General features: G+C 39.9%; 1 protein-coding gene across 3 annotated transcripts in view; it reads left to right on the forward strand.

Moving 5' to 3' along the window:
- TUB (TUB bipartite transcription factor) overlaps positions 1-23,324 on the forward strand; it is an 89,909-nt gene that overhangs the window by 17,878 nt on the left and 48,707 nt on the right. For 2 of the 3 annotated variants that reach the window (XM_082058658.1, XM_082058659.1), the window contains exons 2-3: positions 13,918-13,969; positions 15,361-15,523. In XM_082058658.1, the coding sequence (XP_081914784.1) occupies positions 13,918-13,969; positions 15,361-15,523 (215 nt within the window). Of the gene's footprint in view, positions 1-13,917; positions 13,970-14,665; positions 14,780-15,360; positions 15,524-23,324 lie in introns of those variants that run through there. The other variant, XM_082058660.1, reaches the window with a different exon arrangement.

The raw sequence follows: 23,324 nt of genomic DNA on the forward strand, positions 1-23,324 counted from the left end.
GCAGAACAGATAATGTATTACTTTTATCAAGTCATCACACTTCTTAGTAATTAAATGTGTTTTTTTGTATTTTTCCATTTATATATGTCTACAGCAAGACATTTCACATAGCTCTTCATACCTCCACACAATAAAGTGCTGAGAGAACAATCCAGAGTAATTATTAGACTAAATGATACCTTCACTGGAGGCAGTTTAGGAGAACCAGACAAAGACAACTTGATAATCAGTTAGAGATCACCTTGCCAGGGTATTCTGGGTTTCTTATTTGCTGAAATATTAATGCCATATACTATTAATGTATCTAGAACAACACAGGGGAAAATCTCAGGGTGTAACCCCCTTGCTGTATTGTATATTATTTTATATATATATATTGCTCTACCTTCTGTAGTTTCCCATAATTTTCAATTTGCGATGCACAGGTGCTTTCTGGTACTGTCCTTGGGAATGAAGTGTCTTTCAAGTGTACTGCATTGCCATGAGATTCTGATTCAAGATGTGATTAAAGGCTTCCTGGCTTAACACATTAGCTTGATAGTAGAACTTAAAACTTCGCACATCGGCTGGATTTGTGTGTTTTCACATTTAGTATCAGGACAGATCATTCTAGTTGTGAGAATTTTACAGGAGGAAAGACTGCCCGAGCTCTGGAAACAAAAGCTTTGTGTGAGAAAGTATGAGAAATGGAGCCAAAAGATTGCAGGGCAGATTTCTGTAAACTGCTTGAGATTTCTGAGTTGACACGTATTGTTTTAGATTGTATTTTTGTGCCAAAATTTTGATGACAGAAGTGGGCGACTTTAAGATCTGAAAGTGTCCTGTTGCATGGCACAGGAAGAGCCCAAGCTTATTTTCACTTCCTAATATCATTTCCCCCAGTACACTTATGTAGGTAAAAGGTGCCTCATGATTGTCAGACATAAAAGAAATAGTCACAGAGTAGTCAAGAAGTATAGTTGGAACTCTGACGATTCATAATAGAGATAGAAATAAAAATATTCTGATAACAAATATTTGATCTGTTTTAAATTTGACTAATTTAGTTGAAATACTTAAAGCTAATATGCTAAACTAGGTATATACATTCAAATTGATGAGCACAGTTAATATTTATGAAAATCACAGATAATTAAAATTTACACAATGTAAATATCTTAGCATGCCACAAAAAGAGTTATGTTGCATGGCTATGTTGAGACTGTTACTTGATGTGACACTTCCAAGTACTTATAAATGTAGTGAATGCATTTTACTGTTAAAAAGACTATCATTTTGCCAATTTGAAACACAATAATGCCTGACAGCATATTTGAGATTAAATAAAGTATGGTCAGTATACTGTATAGTATTATTCCTTCTTATGCTTTTCCTTCCTGTTTTTTTTAAATTGCTACTATTATTTTTACTAGAGAAAGCTGGAAACTGACACAGGCAGAAATTTCAGTGTAGTAGTTCAGCCTCCTTGGCTGGTAAATACACACAGATGTGGAGAAAATCACTTAAGGTAGCAAAAAGCAAAAAAAAAAAAAAAGAAAGCTGATAAGAGAGATATGGATTTGATAGGTGGACTGTTTTGTGGATGAGGAACTGGCTGGATGGTCACATCCAGAGGGTAGTGGTCAGTGGCTCAGTGTCCAGACGGAGATCAGTGACGAGTGGTGTCTCTCAGGAGTCCATACTGTGAGCAGGGCTGTTTAGTATCTTCATCAACAACATAGACAGGGGAATCAAGTGACCTTCAGCAAGTTTGTGGATGACACCAAGCTGAGTGGTGTAGTTGACATGCCTGAGGGACAGGATGCCATTCGGAGGGACCTGGACATACTTGAGAAGTGGGCCCACGTCAACCTTGTGAGGTTCAACAAGGCCAAGTGCAAGGTCCTGCACCTGGGCCAGGGCATCCCCCAGTATCAATACAGCCTGGGGCATGAAGTGATTGAGAGCAGCCCTGCAGAGAAGAACTTGGGGGTACTGGTGGATGAAAAACTGGACATGAGCCAGGAATGGGTGTTCACAGCCTAGAAAACCAACCCCATCCTGGGCTGCACAACAAGAAGAAGCGTGACCAGCAGGTCGAGGTAGAACAATTCTCTTCAGGTTGCTTACTCACAAGATCATCTTTTCAGAGGGATCTGATAAATTAGAAAAGATTAAATGTGTAGGTTCTTTTAAAATTATCTTTGAGTGCTGTAGACATTACTATGTTTTAGAAAGGAGTGAACATTTCTGTCTCTTAAAAAAGGAAAAAAGTCCTCATCCCAACTTTGTTGTTGCTGTGCTTTTCTAAGATTCTATTAGTATTTGGAAGACTTCCTCAGAAAGAGAATCTCTTTTGTGCGGGCACTGTATATGCACATTGTGAAAACAATTCTCTGTCTCCAAGAGTTTATTGTTAAAAGTCCTGACCTGAAAGGGTTCATACATATGTATATTTTTATGCCATGTGAAATGAGTGGGAACACTTTCATTAGACTCAATTAGCGTTGTTCAGGGCCCAAGTATGCGGTTCAGACTGTATGGACTAAATGCCTCATCTGAATAGAGTTCTGTTAGGAGTAATGACTTAGTTTTCATTATTGTGTACCAATCTAGGCCAAATGATGTTTGTTACTTTTTCCAGCCATCAACATCTTACTGGTCGTGAAATCTCTATCATATACTCAGGCATCAGGATCTCACAAACTCATTTTTCCACTGAAAAGGTTGTCCAGGGTTGTCAGAATTTGCTACTTATATAGAAGGTAATTCCAGAGAATGAACTCAAACCAAAATGAAAAATCTGCTTTCTTCAGTTCCAGCAAATGAATACTAGATTGGATTATAAAGATAGTATGTGTGGGGGGGAAAGTGACAAAATATTTTGTTTCAAGGTTAGTATTTATCACGAAGTGACATGTCTTCCCTTAGAAACTGTATTCTATAGAAACCGTAAAACCGCCTGTAAAATGGAAAAAGGAGCTTGGCTGTTCACTCACGTTTCCTATCAGAGTTGTAAATCTTACTGTATTTTTCTTCAGTTTTGATGGTTAAAGCAGCTTTTACCTTCACATTTTCTATAAATCAATAGCCTAAATTTACTGTTCCTTTAAAAATCTGGTAAATACAACTGTATCTTTTTCCTATCCCGTCTGAAACACATTGGTAGGCCGTCGGATCTTTTGATACGTTGCTGCACTAGTGTATGACCTCAGATACCTCTTTGAGCCCCAGTGTATTTGATGTACATATGTGTGCTGTGTTCACACGCCTACTGCAGGAGAAGCCCCTCTGAACACCTGCAACATTGACCCTCTCCTTGGGTTCAGTCTTTTGTTTGCTAAACACTTCACGATAATAGTAGTATTTTAAAGGCCAGCATTATTTTTAGGTTAGTTACAGTACTGTAATGATTCCTTCTTACATCACAAAGTTATTTCCAAGAGGTATTAAGACTTGTTAATCCCATTTTACAGATGTCTTGGAAGGTTATACTGTTTGATGTAATGTAGGTCCAGTATGCTGCCAGCTGGAGAAAGCCATGTTTCATAGAACAGGTTTAAGAGAGGGAGGGAAAGAAGCCAGCAGTCATCTTACTCAGGTTTTCTCTTGATTGCAGTGGTTTCATGGTCTTTTCCATATCAGAGGCACAGAGGTCTGCCCTAGGTGACATCTTTACCAGGGCAGCAGTACTGGAGTGGAAGAGTTGTCCTGGTCCTTGGAGGTCCAGGCAGAGAACTACTGTTCTTCAGTGTATGTAAGAGCAGTCTCCTTATCCAGACAATACTTCTCCTTAATTTTTGTTATTTGTTGTGGTCAGGTGCTTCGTACATTAGTGGGTTGGTTTCGTTTGTGCATGTATTTTACTTTTTTAATGACTGAGATTGGTTGAAGTTTGGTACTGAGAGAGAAATCTGTCAGTTCGGCTGCATCTTTGCTATGGCTGGCAGCGATGTGTTTTCAATAAATGCACTTCCTGAAAGTCATGTCATTTCTCATCTGGATCCATCTGCATTGCAGGTAGTGTATCTCCAGGTCAAGTTTGTTGTTTGTTTGTTTGTTTGTTTTTCCAATCTGCTTCTGTTCAGGCACTGCTCATCTATCTACTTTAAATATAATTTTGGCATAGCTCACGTAATATCCAAAGGCTATTGTATGTTTGTGCTTCATCATTCATATTTAGTAAATTCACCTCTTCCAGGACATAGATTTTCTTTCTAACATTGCACTCAGAGTTTGTTTGTGTTGAGAAAGGGCAAGAAATAGCCCACTCTTCTCCTAGGTGTTATTTTCATTACCTGCAATTTACTGCTGTGTGCTATCTTATTCACCCCTATGTAACTGCAGAGAACAAATGTGTATCAATATTATAATAGTTCAACTGATCTTTCCAAGGCGATAGCAGCAGCCCCATAGTTCAGATTATTTAAAACATGCAATGTGCTTTAGGGAATAGTTTTGCTTTTCCTCTTATTAGATCTTTTCCTGGCTTCTTACCATCCTCATTGAAAGCCTAGACAGTTCAGATCCTGAACTGTAGTTTCTTTTTCCCAGTGACTTTGGTTTTGTTCTTGGAAGGTGAATAGCAGTTTTCTGATTGAACTCAAAGCTGGATCTCATTAATACAAAGCATATCTACAGTATCAGTAGAGCTCCCTTCAGCACTGAGAGTTTGTTGGGCTGTTTGCCCTTGGCCAGTGCTTGGTTATATATATATATCCTGTAATACACCCATCTTTCAATGCATTTTTACCTGACTCTGTTGATTTATTTTTTGAAAAAACTCATTCTGAGTGAAACATTTACACTGGATTTCTACAATTTCTTTTGGTTTCACATGCCTCTGAAGTCATAACAATGGGAGATCTATTTTGATGAACTATGCCAATTAAAACAGAAGAAAATTACAATTGTGTGGTCATCCTGAGGATTTGGCTGAAGTTGAGTTTAACAACTATCTACGTGGAATTAAGAAAAAAAAAACACTATGAATGTGTATTCCTGTTGTTACATTTTCTTTCAGTTAATCTCCCTGTATAATCTGCCATTTAGCTCAGCTGGGACACTGATGTTTTAGTTCTGTATGACATCCAAAGCAAGGACACAAGAAATTTAACAAGGGCAAGTGTTGAGTCCTGCATCTGGGCAGGAACAACCCCAGGTTCCAGTATAGGTTGGGAGATTACATATTAGAGAGCAGTGTAGGGGAAAGGGACCTGGGGGTCCTGGTGGACAACAGGATGACCATGAGCCAGCACTGTGCCCTTGTGGCCAGGAAGGCCAATGGCATCCTGGGGTGTATTAGAAGGGGGGTGGTTAGTAGATCGAGAGAGGTCCTCCTTCCCCTCTACTCCACCCTGGTGAGACCACATCTGGAATATTGTGTCCAGTTCTGGGCCCCTCAGTTCAAGAAGGACAGGGAACTGCTGGAGAGGGTCCAGCGTAGGGCAATGAAGATGATTAAGGGAGTGGAGCACCTCCCTTATGAAGAAAGGCTGAGGGAGCTGGGTCTCTTTAGTTTGGAGAAGAGGAGACTAAGGGGGGACCTTATTAATGTTTATAAATATATAAAGGGTGAGTGCCATGGGGATGGAGCCAGGCTCTTCTCGGTGGCAAACAATGATAGGACAAGGGGTAATGGGATCAAGCTGGAACACAAGAGGTTCCACTTAAATTTGAGAAGAAACTTCTTCTCAGTGAGGGTGACAGACACTGGAACAGGCTGCCCAGGGAAGTTGTGGAGTCTCCTTCTCTGGAGACATTCAAAACCCGCCTGGACATGTTCCTGTGCGACCTCACCTAGGTGTTCCTGCTCCAGCAGGGGCATTGGACTAGATGATCTTTTGAGGTCCCTTCCAATCCCAAACATACTGTGATACTGTGACACTGTGACACTATTCAGAGAATCTGGAAGGCACCTCTGGAGTTCTCCAGTCCAGTGTCCTGCTCACAGCACAGTCAGCTGTAGGTCAGACCAGGTTGCTCAGGGCTTTATTCATTTGGGTCTTGAAAACGCCAAGGATGGAGACTGCACAACCTTTCTGGGTGCCCAGTATTACAAGTCTGTGATTAGGTCTCTCCAAAGTCATCCTTTTTCCAGGCTGAACAAGACCAGCTCCTTCAACTTCTCCTCAGTACAAACGCTCCAGCTCCCAGACCTGCTTAGTTACTCTCCTTTGGGCTTGTTCAACATGATCAACATTTTCTTGTACCAGGGGGCTCAAAACTGGATGTGGTTTTCTATATGGGGTCTCACAAGTGCAGAGGAAGGAAGGATGTTTCTTAATCACTTCCCTTGATCTGATGGCCGTGCTCCTGTCAATGAAGCGCAGGATGCTGTTGGCTGCCTTTGCTGCCAGGACATGCTGCTGGATCATGTCCAGCTCACTATCCACCAAGAACCCAGGTCCTGTTTGGCCCAGTGGTCCCCAGCCTGTATTAGTGCGGGGCGCAGGGCTTTGCATTTGTCCTTGTTAAATTCCGTATGCTCCTGTTGACCCATTTCCTCCAGCCCATCAGTATCCCTCTGGATGGCAGCTCCACCCCTAAGTATATTGACTGGTCCCCCCAACTTGGTGTCATCTCTGCAAATGTGACAAGGGTGCACTCAGTTGTCTCCCCCAGGTTGTTGATAAAGATGTTATCTCTTGCCTGGGTGCAAATACTTATCATATGACTGAGGAGGGATGGAAGAGAAAAATATTAACAAATGTGTTTTCTGCATTGACTTACTGGAAAAAAATAGAGTACAGAAAGTTGGTTTTGTTCTTTTTAAATCCCCAAACCAGAACTGTTAGATGGGTATAATGAGTGCCATAGATCTTAATGTACAATGGACATTTAGATAAACTTCCCTGAAGCAAGTAGGACCAGAAATTCAGGAAGATTTTTGCGCTACTTTACCAGACAGGATTTGGAAAGAAAACAAAGCATTTGGTTCTGTAATTATTTGTGTGACTAAAAATTCAGTCTCTGCTCTCAGCCATCTGTCCTGTAGACATTACCTTTAGTGCCATTTGGCTCACTGGCACAGCATATGATCCTTGGCATCTTCTTTGTTTCTTTGGCCGACTTGGTGCTGATAATTCTGATACAAATATCTGTGTTCATATTCCTGCCTTTTTATCCATGTCCTTTTGCTTTATCTCTTTTAGTCCTTTTAAGAGTCTTCAGAAGAGCTGCACAGGCAGGAAACAATGCTGTATTCTTGGACCCACATGCTTTTATTTACTGTGTGAGAGTCACAGTGAAACAACTTTGTTCCTCTGAAGTTTCAAGTGGAGAAATGCAGTCTTCGTTTCTGCAGCAGCTGCGGTGTCTGTGCCGTACTGGTCAGTGCACTGGTAACTGGTAACCAGTAGTGGTCAGCTGTTGTCCTCTCTACCGTATGAGTATGGCATGTGAAAAATCCAAGAGCTTCTGCTGTTGCTGCACTTGGCAGTAGAAGAGCAAACTAAGATTGAATGTCCTTGGGCTGCTCCTCAATGAAGAAGATGGCCAGACTTTTCCTGGCTTAGATGGCCCGGGAAAGAGGTTACTCATTTTACTATAAAGATAGTAGCTGCAGTTTTTACTGTAAATCAGATGATGAGGCAACTGCCTTGGGGTGAGAAAACCTTGATGATTCCCAGCATGAGAGGAGCCCTCACAGTCTTTTGGAGTGATTTGTTTCATTTAAAGGTCTTTGATTAGGGTGTGTGTGATATAATAATCTTCACCCAAGAGGCTTCTGGTGAACTCAGCGTATAGCATACATGGGGGACCTGACCTTATTTTATGTGGGGACTTACAGGTGTTGGGACTTTGTAGAGATTGCTGGCTTCACTGGTTAGGAATTGGTCAAAATTCTCTTATTTGAAGAACCTAGCTGTGGGCCATTCCGTCTAGAGTGTGAATTCAGCCCGCAGGTCCCTGACCCTGTTTCACAGTACACTACTTTCACAGCAGCATTTCATCTGTTCTGCTGGAAAGCTTGTTCATAAAGGCTTAACAGAAACACTTTCCAGAGCAGTTGGGTTTTATGGTACTACAGAGACTTTATGGAAGTATAGAGATTATAGAGAAGTGTAATTTGGTGAATATGACAGATGGTATCCAATAAGCCGAGTGCTATCCCTTTGCAGGAATTTTATTTTGTATGTTTTTAGACTTCGTAATGTTCAAATGGCATATTACACCTATTCTTGTCCTTTTGAGTCAGCCTTGTTCTAAAAGATCCCATAACCTGCTTCTCTTAACATAGCAACATATCAGCTTTATTCACAGCAAGAATTGCATGGCAAAGATCTGGGTGATCTTGAAGATTAGTCTTCCATGGTACATATTTTTTTTCCTTCTATCTGGTTTGATCATCCTTTGTTTTTGAATTGCATTTGACAATATGGCAGAAGAAACCTGAGATGAAAATATCTCCTCTAATTTCCCATTGCCTCTGGTTTGGCCTTGTAAATGGATGTAATATTTTCTTATCTAATTCCTCATCTTTTTATAATGTGAACTGTTTGTTTCAGGATTTTTCCCTGACTATGAACATTCATTTTGCTTGTGCAAAGGTCCCTGATTTCACATGGAGTTTTTGGATGCTGCTGTTAGTAATGTTTTATCATGAAGCAGCAGAAACAGATGCAAGGGTGACATTTTTAAACATGTATGAAACTTTAGTGGCAGTATGTGTCTTTGCTTGTTTGACCAGGAACGCTTCTTACCACAATGAGTGCTGGGTGCAGAGATGTGATAGATGTGATTTTGGACCTTTGTCCTGGTAAAAAAGGTATTGTCATGGAAAATGTTCCTTTATGAAGCAGGAAGGAACAAAAACATTGCCTTGTTTTCACGCAGAAACAATAGAGCTGCTTTACTGTGTCAGACTTTTTCCTTAAAAAAAGAGTAATTATAATCAGTGACTACACGCAACTTGCACATTCTAATTGAAAACATTTCTTCTTGGCTATTTTTTCTTGCAATGGCATACTGGAATTGTTCAAACAGTAAAAGTGAAGTACTTGCTGTGAAATGTGGTGTTATTTGAATTAAGGCTTTCCCGATTTTACTTACATTGAAATCAGTCCCTGTGGAATTGCAGTAAAATGTAGCAAGATGTTGATTTATAGAAGCTCCTGCCTTCATCTCAGAAGTTTATTGTGGGGTTTCATGTAATCATGAAGCTTCATCCTTAAAACCTGATTGGTCTTTGGTTTCTTTCTAATGATTTTTAAGGAATATAGATCACAATGAGCGTAGAATACTAAAATTCTTGCTTGTATTTTTGTCTTCATTATGACATGTGGCAGTATATGAAAGTAATGCTTTGACAAAAAGGTTCATTTAAAGTATTTCCCTTTAGAAAATAGGAGATGTGGATATTTGCATCAAATGCCATGTTTAAAAGGTGAAAATATGCTATTTAAATTTAATACTTAGGTCTCTGTGAGCCTTGGTCCAGGTTGCTAATATGAATCTTTAAGATATATAGCTATAGGCTTGACTTCTTAAGCCCAACATCCAGTAAGCTCTAATGGGTCATTTGCTCGAGTTACATACGGATGGATGGGTCTTCCCTGGAGGAAATATATATAAGCTCTGATTCGTTAACTGAGTTTGGACAAGACTATTACTGCAAACCCGAAGTGCTGTTTATGATATTATAGATAGTGTAAAATTGCCTTTTGTTTTAAATGGGGTCAAAGCCACAGCCAAGATGCCAGGTGGATACATAATATTTGATCAAATGGGAGTAAAAGTGAACCTTGCTGGATCTTCAGGATGCTTCAGCATGCTCAGTAGATTGCTAATATGTATGCATTCTCTTCAATAATTCAAAGTTATATTTCTGTGTTAAGGCTGACTGAGTTTCATGCTACTGCCGGGATTTTCTAGCATCACATCAAACACATCAGCAGAATTGTTCTAACAGCCTCGCTCTCTCTGAGATTATTTGCTGTAGCTATCCTGCCATGTTACAACTGTGTTTTTTCCACTGTACTGGGCCTTTAGTCTCTGACCATCCCTGTTATTTGGACCACTGAGCAATGGAACCGTGGTCACTTCTGAAGCAGGGCAGGATAAGCTGGGTCCTCACCACGTGCACAAGTCTCTCAGAGGAAAGAACAATTGATTTCTGTTCTTTTCCAAAGACCAGGAAGGGCAGCAGCTGTGCTTCCGCTCCTCGACTTTTGTGTTTTCCAAAGAACAGGATAGATTCTCTGCATTTCAGCTCTTGGATCCTGGAGCATCTCTCAGAGGGTGTGGACTGCCAGACACTGTGGCGTTGTGGCGTGTCTGCTAAATGTTTCTGCAAGGTGTCACTGAAGTGTGAGAAAGGGTCGGTGCTGGTTACACATTTGCATCTCTGAGTCTGCTGCAGTTGTCTTTAAAGGCAGCAGGAGTGAGGGCCAGATGGAACTACTACAGGAACAAAGCTTATTGTTTATTCATTTGTCTATCAATTTATTTATTTAGTTAGTTATTAAAAACCTGATGTCCCTTAATGGCAAATCTTGGGAGTCAGTCTCAGGAGAGTTCTTCCATTGAAAATCAGGGAGTGTGAAATATTGGCTGCTAATCAGCAACTCCGAAGTCCATCAGTCCTGTAGAAAATATTAACAAAGTACATGGTCTTGAATTAGAATGTTCTGCTATTCTAGCTGGAGGGCAATGAAGATAATTGAGGGGATGGAACACCTCTCCTGTGAAGACAGGCTGAGAGTTGGAGTTGTTCAGCCTGGAGAAGAAAAGGCTCTGGGGAGACCTTATTGTGGCCTTTCAGTACCTAAAGGGGACCTACAAGAAAGCTGGAGAGGGACTTTTTACAAGGGTGTGTAGTGATAGGACAAGGGGTAATGGCTCTAAACCAGAAGAGGGTTGATTTAGATCAGATAATAGGAAGAAATGCTTCACCATGAGAGTGGTGAAACACTGGAATAGGCTGCGCAGAGCAGCTGTGGATGCCCCATCCCTGGGAGTGTTCAAGGCCAGGCTGCATGGGGGCTTTGAGCAACATGGTTGCTCTCACGGCAGGGAGATCGGAACTAGATGATCTTTAAGGTCCCTTCCAACTTAAACCATCCTACAATTCTATGATTCTGTGAACATGTGGGCTAAATTGGATCCTCTTTTCATTTGGACTTGCATAACAATTATATAGGCATTAAGGCAGAACTGCAGCTTTTCACTGATACTGGCATTGAAAAACTGTTAAAAGAAACAGTCTTGGTGGTAACGAGATTACTTTTAAGGCCTTTTCTACACTGTGGAAGGTTCAAAAGAGTGGTGTGTCTGTCTGGTGGGAGTGAGAATTGTTGAAATAACTGTATTCTGCTGAACCTTGTTATCACTGAAGAAAGCTGGAGTTCAATTTTAGCTGTGGAATGTTATGACTTAAATAATGCAAGGCTTGTAGTTAATGCATATTTACACAAGGATTGTGGAAAACAACCCAGAACTTTATAATCTATGAAGTGAGAACCTCCACCCAAAAACTGTGGATGCAAGAAGTTCCTGGAAGTTCCAGACAAGCTTGTGAGGTGGTTTTCAAGGCATGCTGCTTTTGGTGTCAGCTTTGATCGCATGTGTTCAGAGGCTTCAAAAACAACATCTTGCAGTAGAAGGGCAACATGGAGAGGTGTTTTAGCATTACAGCAGCCACATTTTTTTGGATGGAGGTTTGTTTTTTTGGCAGTCCTTTGGTGTGTCTGATAGTTGCTTTGCATTCGTGGAATGCTGAGTCAAAGCGAATCACACCCTTCCTCTTACTGGCATTTGTTACGGTGTTACTTAAACTGCCATGTTTATCCTGGTAAGGTTGGGCATAAAGAGACCTGAGGGATCTGTGCTTGTTTGCCTGAACCTGAATTTAGCTTGTGGCTTCACTGGGAGCCACAGGTGAGGTTTAGAACCCAACTGAGGACATCTCCCTGCTCCCTTGCTCCGTGCGGTGTGTTCTGCCAGGATACGGCGTGACGGGAAAGCAGAGGAAGTTCGAGTCATCTGGAGTGCTTGGACACCTTGTCTGTGGTACAGAATTTAGAATTATAGCCAATCCAGCCTAACACTGAAAGTCATTATATTCATATAAAGATAATTACTGAACTGGTGTTTTATGGGAATGTCTGAAATGTGTATATATAGCTCATTTAACATATCTGAGGGAGTCAGCATAGTCTGATTTATAAAGCAGAAGATGAGAAGAGATCAGAGTCTTCTCCTTAGCTCTGCAAATGACTGGTGGAGTGGAGCGATATTGGCTCTGTCCGTGCATTGCTGCCCCTGCAGTTCTTATGGTCTGTATTAGCATCGTTACGTGGTTTTGTCTTTTTTCAAGCATTGTCTTTAATGAGGAAGATTTGTTCAGGACATTAAGCCTGAAACTTTATACTTAGGCATCTTTTACTCAATTGTTTGGCCAAAGGTATCTATTCAGGTAGGTTTAGTTTCTAGCAGTGAAGCTAATATGTATTGCAGTTGTAGTGAGCGCTCTTGAAACAAAACTGGTATTGTTTACTGTGGAGGAATGTGTCTTCCTTTTATAACTTGTTTCTGTAATTTATTGAACAAAGAATGCTTGGTGTAAAGCAGAACATTTTGTGAGTGTGAGGGTTTTTTCTTTCTTTTTTTTTTTTTTTTTTTTTTTTTTTTTTTTTTTTTTTGTGGACTGTAGGTAATGCATTACCTCTGCAAGAGACAGTGCCATTTCTTACCCAAGGTACTAGGACAGCATAGTTTCGTTCTGTGGGACATCAGCTTTTTGTAACATACAACCTGACTATAAATTGTAAAAGGCTGATGCTATCAATAATGCATAATTATAGGTCTTTGATAGTGCTGGCATTGGAAAGGTGGCCCTCTGCATGCCTTTATTAGCCATCCTATCCAACTCTACTATGATGTTACTGTTTCCTAAAGAGTTTCTATTAATACATGGGAAACCACATTTTTAATTAAAGTTCCATTGCAATGCAATTTGGTTTTATGTGGGTCAAAATCCATATTAGTTTGTCCTGGATTTCTTCTTTTTATAGTTTTGGATTGTTAAGAGTGGTTATAAAAAAGGGGCTAATCTTTTATAAAAATGTATTGTAAGAGAAAATGAATTCTGCTTGTAAGAGGCAAATTGTGTCGTATAGAACTATTTTCCTTGTAGATTATACATTACAGTTTAAAAGATTTAATTATCTATGCTCAATGTTTAACCATAATGTTCTTACAATAGAGACCTTTGTTCTCCAGAAGTGTAGTCAGTAGTTTGATAAAATACTTCACAAAAATAATTTTCTGATTCCAGTGCCGTTAGTTTTTAACATCTAATTAATGAAAGTGATTTCATGTGCAGAAGCTAATCTCCCAACAAGCAACAATTAGCAGAATAAAATATGGCAATGCACAATACTGTTTGTCTTGCCAGTCTCTAAAGTTGAAGGGCATGACAATCAGTGTCACTTTTCAGATGTTCAGGAACAAATTCTGGTTTTCAGTGTGCAAAAGACTGGACAGGTAATTTTCCCATTTTAAAATTTCTGTAATTTCAAACATTGCTGAGTTGCTAAGCAGCTTCCTTACACTCCTCACTTTTTATATGCTTTATATGCAAGTTTTCAATCAAACCTCCTTGCTGTATACATTGACATCCTGCATTAGAATACAGTGGAGAAGAAAGCAAAATATAGACTGTGGATTTTGCATTTCTTTGTAAAGTGGCTGAATATGTATTTTTATTGAAGTTTATGAGAACCCGAGTTTTTCATGGACTGCATTTAAATTCTCTTGAGCCAACTTTTGCAGGTTAGGGTGGGCAAACTTCCATGGAACATAATGGTAGTTCCATATGGAACTACGCAGTGCAGTTCCATATGGAACTCCTGCAAAAGTTTGCTCCAGTGATTGTTGTTAGGTGTTGTTTTGAGTGGCAGATTTGTTCCAATGACGTACTCTTTGTCTTTGCAGTGTTCTGGATGATGAGGGGAGCAGCCTGCGTCAGCAGAAGCTTGACAGGCAGGTAAGATTTTGGTGGGGGACCTACTTACTCTCTAAAGTCTAGATCTCGGAGTAACGAAATCACTGCCAGATATGTATGGTAATTGATGGAAAATTGCATCCTCTGTTTAGGGAATGCAAAAGAAGTCTGACTTCCATTAGAACTTCCCTTAAGACTGTGGTCTGAGTGATTCTCATTTTCACTGCCTTGGACTTGTTTTAAGCTGACTTAGAATGTATTTGTTACCCCCTTGATGGACTGGAAAGGATAAGAGGTTCTGGCAGACATGCCAGCCAACCGAGGTTTACCATGAAGTTTTTACATATTTTCATTTTCGTTCCATGGATTTAGCCCTTGTGGCCATAAACTGGCGGCACTATGTGCTATGTTGCCTGTTTTGCTACTGTATTCCTACATGACCTGTACAAGAAACTGATTCAGAATCTGCCCCATGAAATCTCAGGGAATTTTGCCATCAAGTTTTAATGGGGTTTGAGGTTTCTTATTTTCCTTTGATTTTTCTGTGGTCCCCCTTTCATGAAACATTGTCATGTCTATAGTTAAAGCTGTGAGTTAAATTTTATGATTTTCTGTACATTTCTTTTGCCATTGTTTTATCAGCTTGCATGTCTACCAGCATCCTGTTTTCCAACTCAGATACTTTCTGTGTATGCCATAATCCTGCACTAGATTCTGATTGTTTTGAAGTCGTGTTGAGGCGTTCCACAGAACTTATGGAGCTGAAAGAGTCCAATATCCACTCTTGTCCTTCAGCTTTACTCCATCTCCTTTCTAAAAGAAAACAAATCACTGTACAGGACTAGGGAAATGGTAAGGTAACAGATAAGTAAAATTAATGGTTCAGTTCTCCGAGGTCATGGAAGAGGACTCAGAGAGCTGCCTATGGTGCCATGCAATGCTGAAGGTTTTGTTTTTCAGCAGGTCTAGCTGAGAAATTCAAGTGTTTAATTAAAGTTCATCTTGTGTAGTTGTTAAATTAGGCTCATGTCCAGCATTATCACTTGATTCTAGTTTACAGGTTACCTGCTTTTAATTTACAGAAACTTAAATTGGCATCCGTGCCTCTCGCCTCTGCATACCCTCCCATTGCTTCACAGCCTGTTCTCTCACACTGTTGTTTTCCCAGGAGTTATTTCCAAGCAAGCTCTGACAGCTGGTAGACAGCTCAGAAAGATCTATTTTAATTATTTGCTGTTTTCGGCAGAAGGTGTTTTAGCAGTGGGTTGGTTGTGCTTTTTTGGAAAGATTTCCTATAACCCAATATTCCAATATCCCACGTGCCAACTGCTGCCACTGGAAAACTGGAGGTGTGAAGATATCCATTGTTTTTCATCATAGATTGCTACTGTTTGGAGTCCAGTAACAGATGCTTTTCTTTGTCTTTTCCTCAGCGAGCATTGCTGGAACAGAAGCAGAAAAAAAAGCGCCAGGAGCCATTAATGGTTCAGTCCAATGTGGACAGTCGCACAAGAACACGCAGAACGAAACATTCGGAAGAACAGGCGCCATTGGTTGAGTCGTATCTTAACAGCAACAGCAGCACCATATATCATGGTATATGAATATGATCTATTGCATGTCGTAGTATGATGGTCTCCATGTTAAATTATGCTAATGAGAACAAAGGTTGTTGTTTTGGATTTTTTAGTAAATAATTGATATTGTTCACTTGTGTTTGGGGATAAAAACATCAGAACATGCAATGCTAGCCTAACAGGAGGGAGAAAGGTAACTGGCTGCCAGCTCAGTGCTGTGGGGAAGCCAGAGTGGCTTGTTCCTTCTGCTGTGAATAGTTAAGGTCTTCAGCCTTGGTTCCTACTGAAGTAAAGCTTATACTGTTCCAATCTATTAGTCTGCACATAATTTTGCTTAAGCCTGACAGTCTTAATAATAAATTTTAAATCTCTTAACTAATTTCAGCTAAGTTTGAATATAATAACTTCAAAGATACAGTTTTTCTGCAGGATTCTTTTAAATCGGTGATTAGTTATAGAAGAACATTTCAAGCTTGTATGATGTGGCCTGCGCTTTCTTATTAAAGATGACAGAATCCAGAAGGGACAGAGGCACTTCAGGTACCACAGCCATGGGGAAAAAATTACAATACCATTTCTGTATGGTTAGACTTCAAATAATTTAATCATCGGAAATAAATGCTAAGGAAACCAGCCATTACTTAGTTCTGTGGTCTTATGGCCTGTGCTTGTTGGCCCCCTAATGAGGGTAGGTGTATACTTTTCCTCAGGATTTCCAAGAGGAAAGCTTGGGTAACCCTTGTTCAATATGGTCTCTTGTAGGTCTCGTTCCAGGCTGCTAACACCTCCAAGAGTTTTAGAGAACAGAGATTTTTACATTTTCTTGTCACACAGATCGCTAAGTCAAATTTGATTTATAAGGGATTCATAAGCCTCAATAGCAAAAGGCTTAATTCCCTGAGTATTGATGGATATGTGCTACACAGAATTATCACAAGGAGGAAAAGGGAGTGGAGGACATGAACTGAAATCTAGTGGCACTGGAATGCAGTTGGCTGTTTTCAGGTTGGGAAAGCTACTCGGTGGCTGAGTACTTAACGTTTAACGTCTAAAACCCAAAACCTAAGATGCCTTTGTGAATCTACCTCTGGAAAAAAACAAAACCCCAAACCAACCAGTGTCCTACTCTTAAACAAACAGACAAAATCTTATTCAGTTGTCTGTGAAGTATGATGCTCACGCGATACTTTTTGTCTGCCCTATAATTTCACTAGTTGGTGGTCACATCTGTCTACAAGGTGATGGCAGATATTTACTGGACTAACTAATCGTGCTGCAAGAAATGCAGGTTTCAGAGTCTCTGCCCCCAGTTTGCAACTGGTGGAATTTTTTTGTGTGGTTACAGCTACTGAATTTATTTTTAGAAACTGGAAATTGCATTGATTAAATACTAAGGCTTCATTAATGACAGACCTTTTTTATCTTGCTTCTGCAAGCAGATAGGCTACCTTAAGTGATTTCTGATGGAGAATTGTTTTTTCTATTGGTATTCTTTTAATTGTGATTTTCTAATAATTATTAAAAACATCAGTAATATCTCTCCTTCTTTACTGTCATTTTCTCAGGGTCTGGATAGAAAATTTTAAAGATGAAACTAGATTGCTTTCCAGTCTGACTGAAGAATTTGATTTAGCATAATTTTTAAAAGAAAAATTAATCAGAAAAAAACATTTTTCTTTCTTTTTGCTTTCACTCAGTAACTTATCAAAGGTGCAGAACTTATCTAAGAAAGAGTATCTTATGGTAGAGAGGTGCCATTACATACTAAACCTTCTATATTGTCAGTTGAACAAGATTTTAATTTCCACAGATCAGAGAAACAGACATGATTGTCCCATAAATGGTAGCAAATTTAATATCTGCACTAACTGAGCTAAATTTTGCAACAGTTTGCACCAAAGTGGACTTTCTGACTTGAGATTAACTGTGCTCTTAAGGTAAAAGTGACCCTTCCTGTAAGGCTATACCACACTGTTTACTGGAATACTTACTACTTTGTTCTCCTTAGATCAGTTTGTTCTAAATTTGCCTCTCAAACCCTCTCAAGATTTCATTAGGTTTCAGAAAAGCAAATAAATATGGTAATGTTTCTCATATTGAACCCAGAGTTTGTTAATCCCTGGGGACAGCTGTCCTTGTAATAAACTGTGCAGTTAGCAAAGCCAAATGAGGACAATTTAATTACCTAGTAAAGTGTTTTATTGCCTTGTAAAATTCTTTGTTAGGAACGTTGCTTTTGAAAATCTTGTAAGAACTCCAGAAGTGTCTTTTTTTTGGTGTGGTCTTCTCTGGGAATGTGCGTGGTGTCTTCGGTTACACTGTTTTCATGGTCTGTAGCTGGGTTTTGGTGGCCATTTTTAACAGTGGTATTCAGCTTCAGGGTTGGCACTTTTTTTTCCCCTTCAGTGCGAACATTTGTATGTGGGAGTGTTGGATGCACGAGACATCTGGGCTGTTTCTAAAGAACCGTTCTGCTCTTTTCCGTTCATTTGTTTCTGTTATGGGCATGCTGATTTTAAGCTAAGAATGACTCTTTGAGGGGAGCTGATGGTCTGCTGAATGAACTACATTGCTTGGAGAAGCATGGTTGTGAAATCAATTCCTGTACTGCAAATGCTACAGAAAGAACACTTCTTTATACCTATCATCCTCCTCTACTCTCTTTTTTTCCCTTGTGCTACTTCTGTGTAGCACAAAAGTACTTGTTGATTTCAACAAATAATTGGATGCCTGTGTGGAGATATCTCTGTGGTACTTTGAGCAAAGTAGGTCAGAGATAACATCTCAGCAGTTCTGAGACGTGAGGCTTTCTACAATGGGAAATTTTCTTTCATATACTGCCGTAGCTTATTCTGATGCAGTTATCTGTGCTGCAATGGTTCCCTGATGGGCAACTCTACTCTAGAATAAAAACTCATTTCGTTCCAGAATAATTATCAGAGTGTGGAGTGAAAAGTCAAAGTCACTTTTATTCTGGAATAGAATGTTGGCCTGGTGAGCTATTTGTAGGTAGATATAGTGGAACAGCATATTTCACTAGTTAAGCCGATCATAAGTTTTTCCACGTAAAGGAGCCCTTGGCTGCTCTGGGACCTCTGCAGGGTGATTGCTGCTCATCATCTGGCTGCACGGGTGTTTTGCTTCATCTAGCTTGGAGCCAAAGGGAAGCGCAAGGTCAGCTTAAGATGAGGTAGGATAGAGGGATATTAACTAAGGGCTGTGACTGGGCTCAGCTGGGGCCGCTCACAGAGGGGATAATACAGATGTGGCTTTCCTGCTGTTGTGTTGCTCAGGTTTGAAGATGCTGGGACCAGTTTAATTCACCATGAAACTGAGCAGGTACAGGGCTCTTCTGAGTTTCTTTTAGTTGGTTTAATTAACAACAAAATGTCTCTGCTGAAAGTCTGTCTCCACAGAGTAAGAAGTATTGCCAGGATCACCATACTTTTTCCTGGGTACCTTCAAAGCAGTGAGGTGACATGCTGGTAGGATGAAATGGTATCTCTGTTCCCTGCAAGTGTCACTAGTAATTCCCTGGATGCTGTGAGACTTTCAAGGAGATGGGTGCCCTTCCACCGAGGAAGGGGCTCTGCAGAATTCAGCAAGCCCAGGTCTCCAGACAGACCATTTCTTAGTTCCTGCCCATGTGTCACCTGCAGGTAAAAGTTTTCAGATCCTGTAGCTTGTAATTGACAGTATACCTTTTAAAAACCTTTTGGTTGTTGGCATAATGCGTAATTAACTAATAACAACAAAAGTATTTGAGTTACCTGCGGGAACTGACGTGAATTAGATTGAACAGTCCAACCTGAGATAAAATGAATCCTTGGCACTCTGGTCCATGAGGGGTTAGTCTGAGCTCAAGTATTAGCCAGCAGTAACGCAGTGATTGCCTGTCAGCATCTGTACATAAGGTAGGACCAAGCATGCAGGAAATTGCTTTTGTTACTTGGAAAGGATTATAGAGATATATTTTATGGGAACAGAACCTCTTGTTTTATAATCTGTGCATCTAGAAACATGGGCACTGTAGTAGAAATCGTTTCATGGCAGCATTTCTCGATAAGTCCAGGACAAAGTTGAGTATATGGAGGTAATAGAAAGTGTTCATGTAAAATGATTAATGCAAAGTCCCTTTTCTTTTCCTTTTTCATTTTTTCCCCACTGAAATTGAGGTATTAATATAGTTTGGGGATTGTAGGTTGGACCATAAATTATCTGCTTGCTATTTCAAGCAATAGCTATCCTTCCATTAACTTCCATGATTTTTGGCTCCAGTTGTTAATATTATAAATGCCTCTTTCTCTTGCACTACCAAATACAACTTCGTCACTATTTCCTCATTATAAATAGCAAAATAAGAACCATTAACAACATTTTGTATTGCTATTAACTTTACATTGTATATAAAAGACAGCAAAGTCATTTATTCACTGGGATAAATTTAATCCTTCTGTGTAGCAGAGATCACTTACAAATGGCTTTGTCTTTCTTGTGTTCTTATTTATTTTTGATTCAGCATCCTTCATAAAGACATATTGCTACCTGTTTGTTTAAAGTTTTTATTAAATTTTGCTTGCCATTTTGTAATGCCTCACAGTCACATCTGCTGGTCTGTTTTCATTTATCTCTACACCACTTGTTTTGTGAAGTTTTTTGAAAACCTGAACAAACATTTTAGCCTGATATGACATTGCAAAATTCTGCTATGAGTACAGTTCTTTTCAGTCTGGCTTGCAAACACAAGCTGAGTGTTCCTGGAGCCAAGTAGCATGCAGAGATACACTAGTTACTGCAACAATTTAATTACATTATTTAATTACATTTAATGCAAATGATGAAAGCCCATTTTTACAGAGAAGAGTAATTTTACTTCTGTGAAAATGTCGAATTTCCATTGGGGACCGATTTTTCTTTTCACAGCACTGAGGAAGGAAGTGATTTTGAATGAGTGCCAGATATGCTTTCATTAATATTACCATACTTAGTTGCAGCTGTGGCTTTATTTTTTTTTAAGACTTGAAATTAAAAATGTTTTCAATTAGATGCTCGCAGAGCAATTTACATGGCAACTTCCAATTTAGAGATTTAGACTAACCATGTGTAAAAAGACAAAATTACTTTCTTACTTTCCTTTGACATTTGGCAGCTCATCTAGATGTAATGGCCATGTGGTGCGTTGAACAAACTTCTGATGACAAGTCATAGCTCTGGGTTGTTAAATTTGATGTGTCATTCTGCTCCTGTGCCATGAATGATGAGAGAGAATTTTCTGATGACTGTCGAGCTGTCAGCTTTATAAGACGACATCAGTTAACCATTAATTTAAAAAAACATACATTTGCATGTTCATCAGAAGAGAGTCTTGTCATCCCTGTTTTCCAGTGACCTTGAAATGACAAGGTATTAGTTTATTTTTTGAAGACAGCAAGGAATGTTCTGTGCTCAAGACTACTAATACTGAGAGATCAGGCAGCACTCCAAGTATCACATGGGCAAAATACTTAACTTCCAATAAGCATATATTCTGACATCTCCCTTTCAGATGCAGTCTCTTTGCCTTCATCCTTTAAAGCATCTTCTTGACTTATCAGCAGTCCTTGCTGCACCAGAACATTTCCAAAATAAACAAACTAACCTGGCAGCAAGGATCAGAGAGCAGTGGGTAGCAAGTGGTTTAGAGGTGTTTTTGTTCTTGGTGCTGGAAGGTTTGAGAAAGCGGTTTAGAGGCAATTGCTCACAATTGCTTGAAAAACGCCTTTCTCCTTGCTTTCAGGTTCCACTTAAAGTATATTTACTTTCAGTTACCACTTCACAACTAGCCATTATCTTCTGTGCTCTGACAATCGCGGTGTCAGGGAGCAGCAGGGGCCAGGAGGTGAGGGTGACCCCAGCAGATGTGGCACCATCCCACCAGCTCCAAGCACGGCGGGCAGAGCCGGCCACTGCTGTTGGGATCCTCAGCGGTCCCAGACATGGCAAAGGATGGAGCGAGGCCAGGAGACAAGGCTGTGATGCACAGAGGAGGGGTCCATGGAGTGGATGAGCTGCCCAGATGTGGTGGCAGGGTCGTCTAAAGAGGCTCAGCACCCACAGCATCGGAGGGAGTGGGTGGAAGCCCCCAGGGAGGCTCATCAGGGCAATTAAAGCCCACTCGTGCCCTCAGAGCCCCGATACACAAAATAATTATGTCATTTCTTACTGTCCTTAATCTTCCTGGCAGAGGTTTTTCATGGATATTTTTAGCTTTCCTTATTAATTGTCTTCTTTCCCAAAGAGTATAATTGATTGCTATTAACTCTCCATTTCACATGCTTCCTTTTCTTTCCCCCTCCCCAGGGGCAGACGGCAGATATCTGGGGGTTAAGAAGAATCTTTTGTTTAATTCCTTCTTTTGTTCTTTCTGAGGAAATCTCCTTATAGCAATGAGCTTTTGATAATGTCCTTAAGCAGCACCATGTACACTTGTTCCTTTTTTTCTCAGCCTCTTCACATTCAGTTTCACTTACGAGTTTTCACCTTTGTAAAATCAGCGCGATCAACACACCAGTGTTAGATGTGTAACCTGCAAGGAGCCACAGGGAATTTATGGGCAATTTAATTTTTTGGGAATCTGGAATCTGACTGTAAGTTATTAGTTCCAGGGGTACTGCCTTTGATTATAAGCATTTTGAAGCAGAAATCAAATCCTTGTATGTGATCAAATAGTACCTGACATACCAGAGTCCTTCCCATAATTCAGGCCCTTGTATTTAATTAATTTTATTGTCTACATAAAACTAATAAAAATATTTCATCGTATTGGAAAATAGACTGGCTTTGCCCATCTTCTGAATGCCTATGATAGAATCCCGTGTCTTCTAAGTGGCTGTAGAAATGCTAGACCAGTTCAGAATCTAAGTTAATCAAATAAAGTAATAATGAACAACAGCATAAATAAGCAGCAGGATGCACTAAGGCTAGAACTTTACAAAGTAAAATAGGAAGCTATTTTTGTGGCGAAACACAAGGGCATCACAGGCAACAGTAAGGACAACCAATTTGCATCGGTTTGTTAAGGAACACCCCGACTGAACTGTAGTTTGTGTTTGTTCGCGTGATACTCATTCGGGATTTCACTTTTACTGCTGAGAGAATGTTGCTAAATGAAATTAATATTTGCCTTATACAGCTGAGTTAATGATTTGCATCACATACCACATTGTCTGGCTCAGCCTCTTTCTACTTCAGGTGTTTTCCAGACAAACTGCACAAATTCTTAATGTATCCATTAAAAAAATCTTTTTATTTTTGTGATTTTTTTTTCACTCACTTCATTCTTAAAATGTACTGATCAAAACCACTTGTTTTAGCACATGGGCTTTTTATGTGGCAGGGATTGCTAAGTTATGATTCATAGATTTGTTTGTTTGTTTCTTCCTCTAAGACCACAAGTGTGCAAGCACTCTTACAAATACAAATGGTTATGCAAATAGAAAAAAAATCTGCATTTTCATTGCGTGCTACTTTGAAACTGATTTTCTGTGCGAACATCTGATCATGAAGGCCAAATGGAAAAACACGCTTTGCACATTCATTCACTGAAATATGTATGGATAACCGTCTTTCAATATTTTTTTCCCGGTTCTGTGTTGCCTGTATCACAGAGACAAATTACTTACTTACGAATTATCCTTTTGTTTGATTGTGTGTTGTAGCTTCATCCCCATAACGTGCAGCGGTGTCCAGTGCAGGACTGGTTCATGGGAGAGGATTCTCTTCCCTACTTCCAGCACTTGGCCCATGGCCATGCAAGGCAAAGCCAGGACACTGCCCCTCTC

This window comes from Streptopelia decaocto (assembly GCF_964273445.1).
Source record: "Streptopelia decaocto genome assembly, chromosome: 7".
In the NCBI taxonomy this organism is placed as follows: domain Eukaryota; kingdom Metazoa; phylum Chordata; class Aves; order Columbiformes; family Columbidae; genus Streptopelia; species Streptopelia decaocto.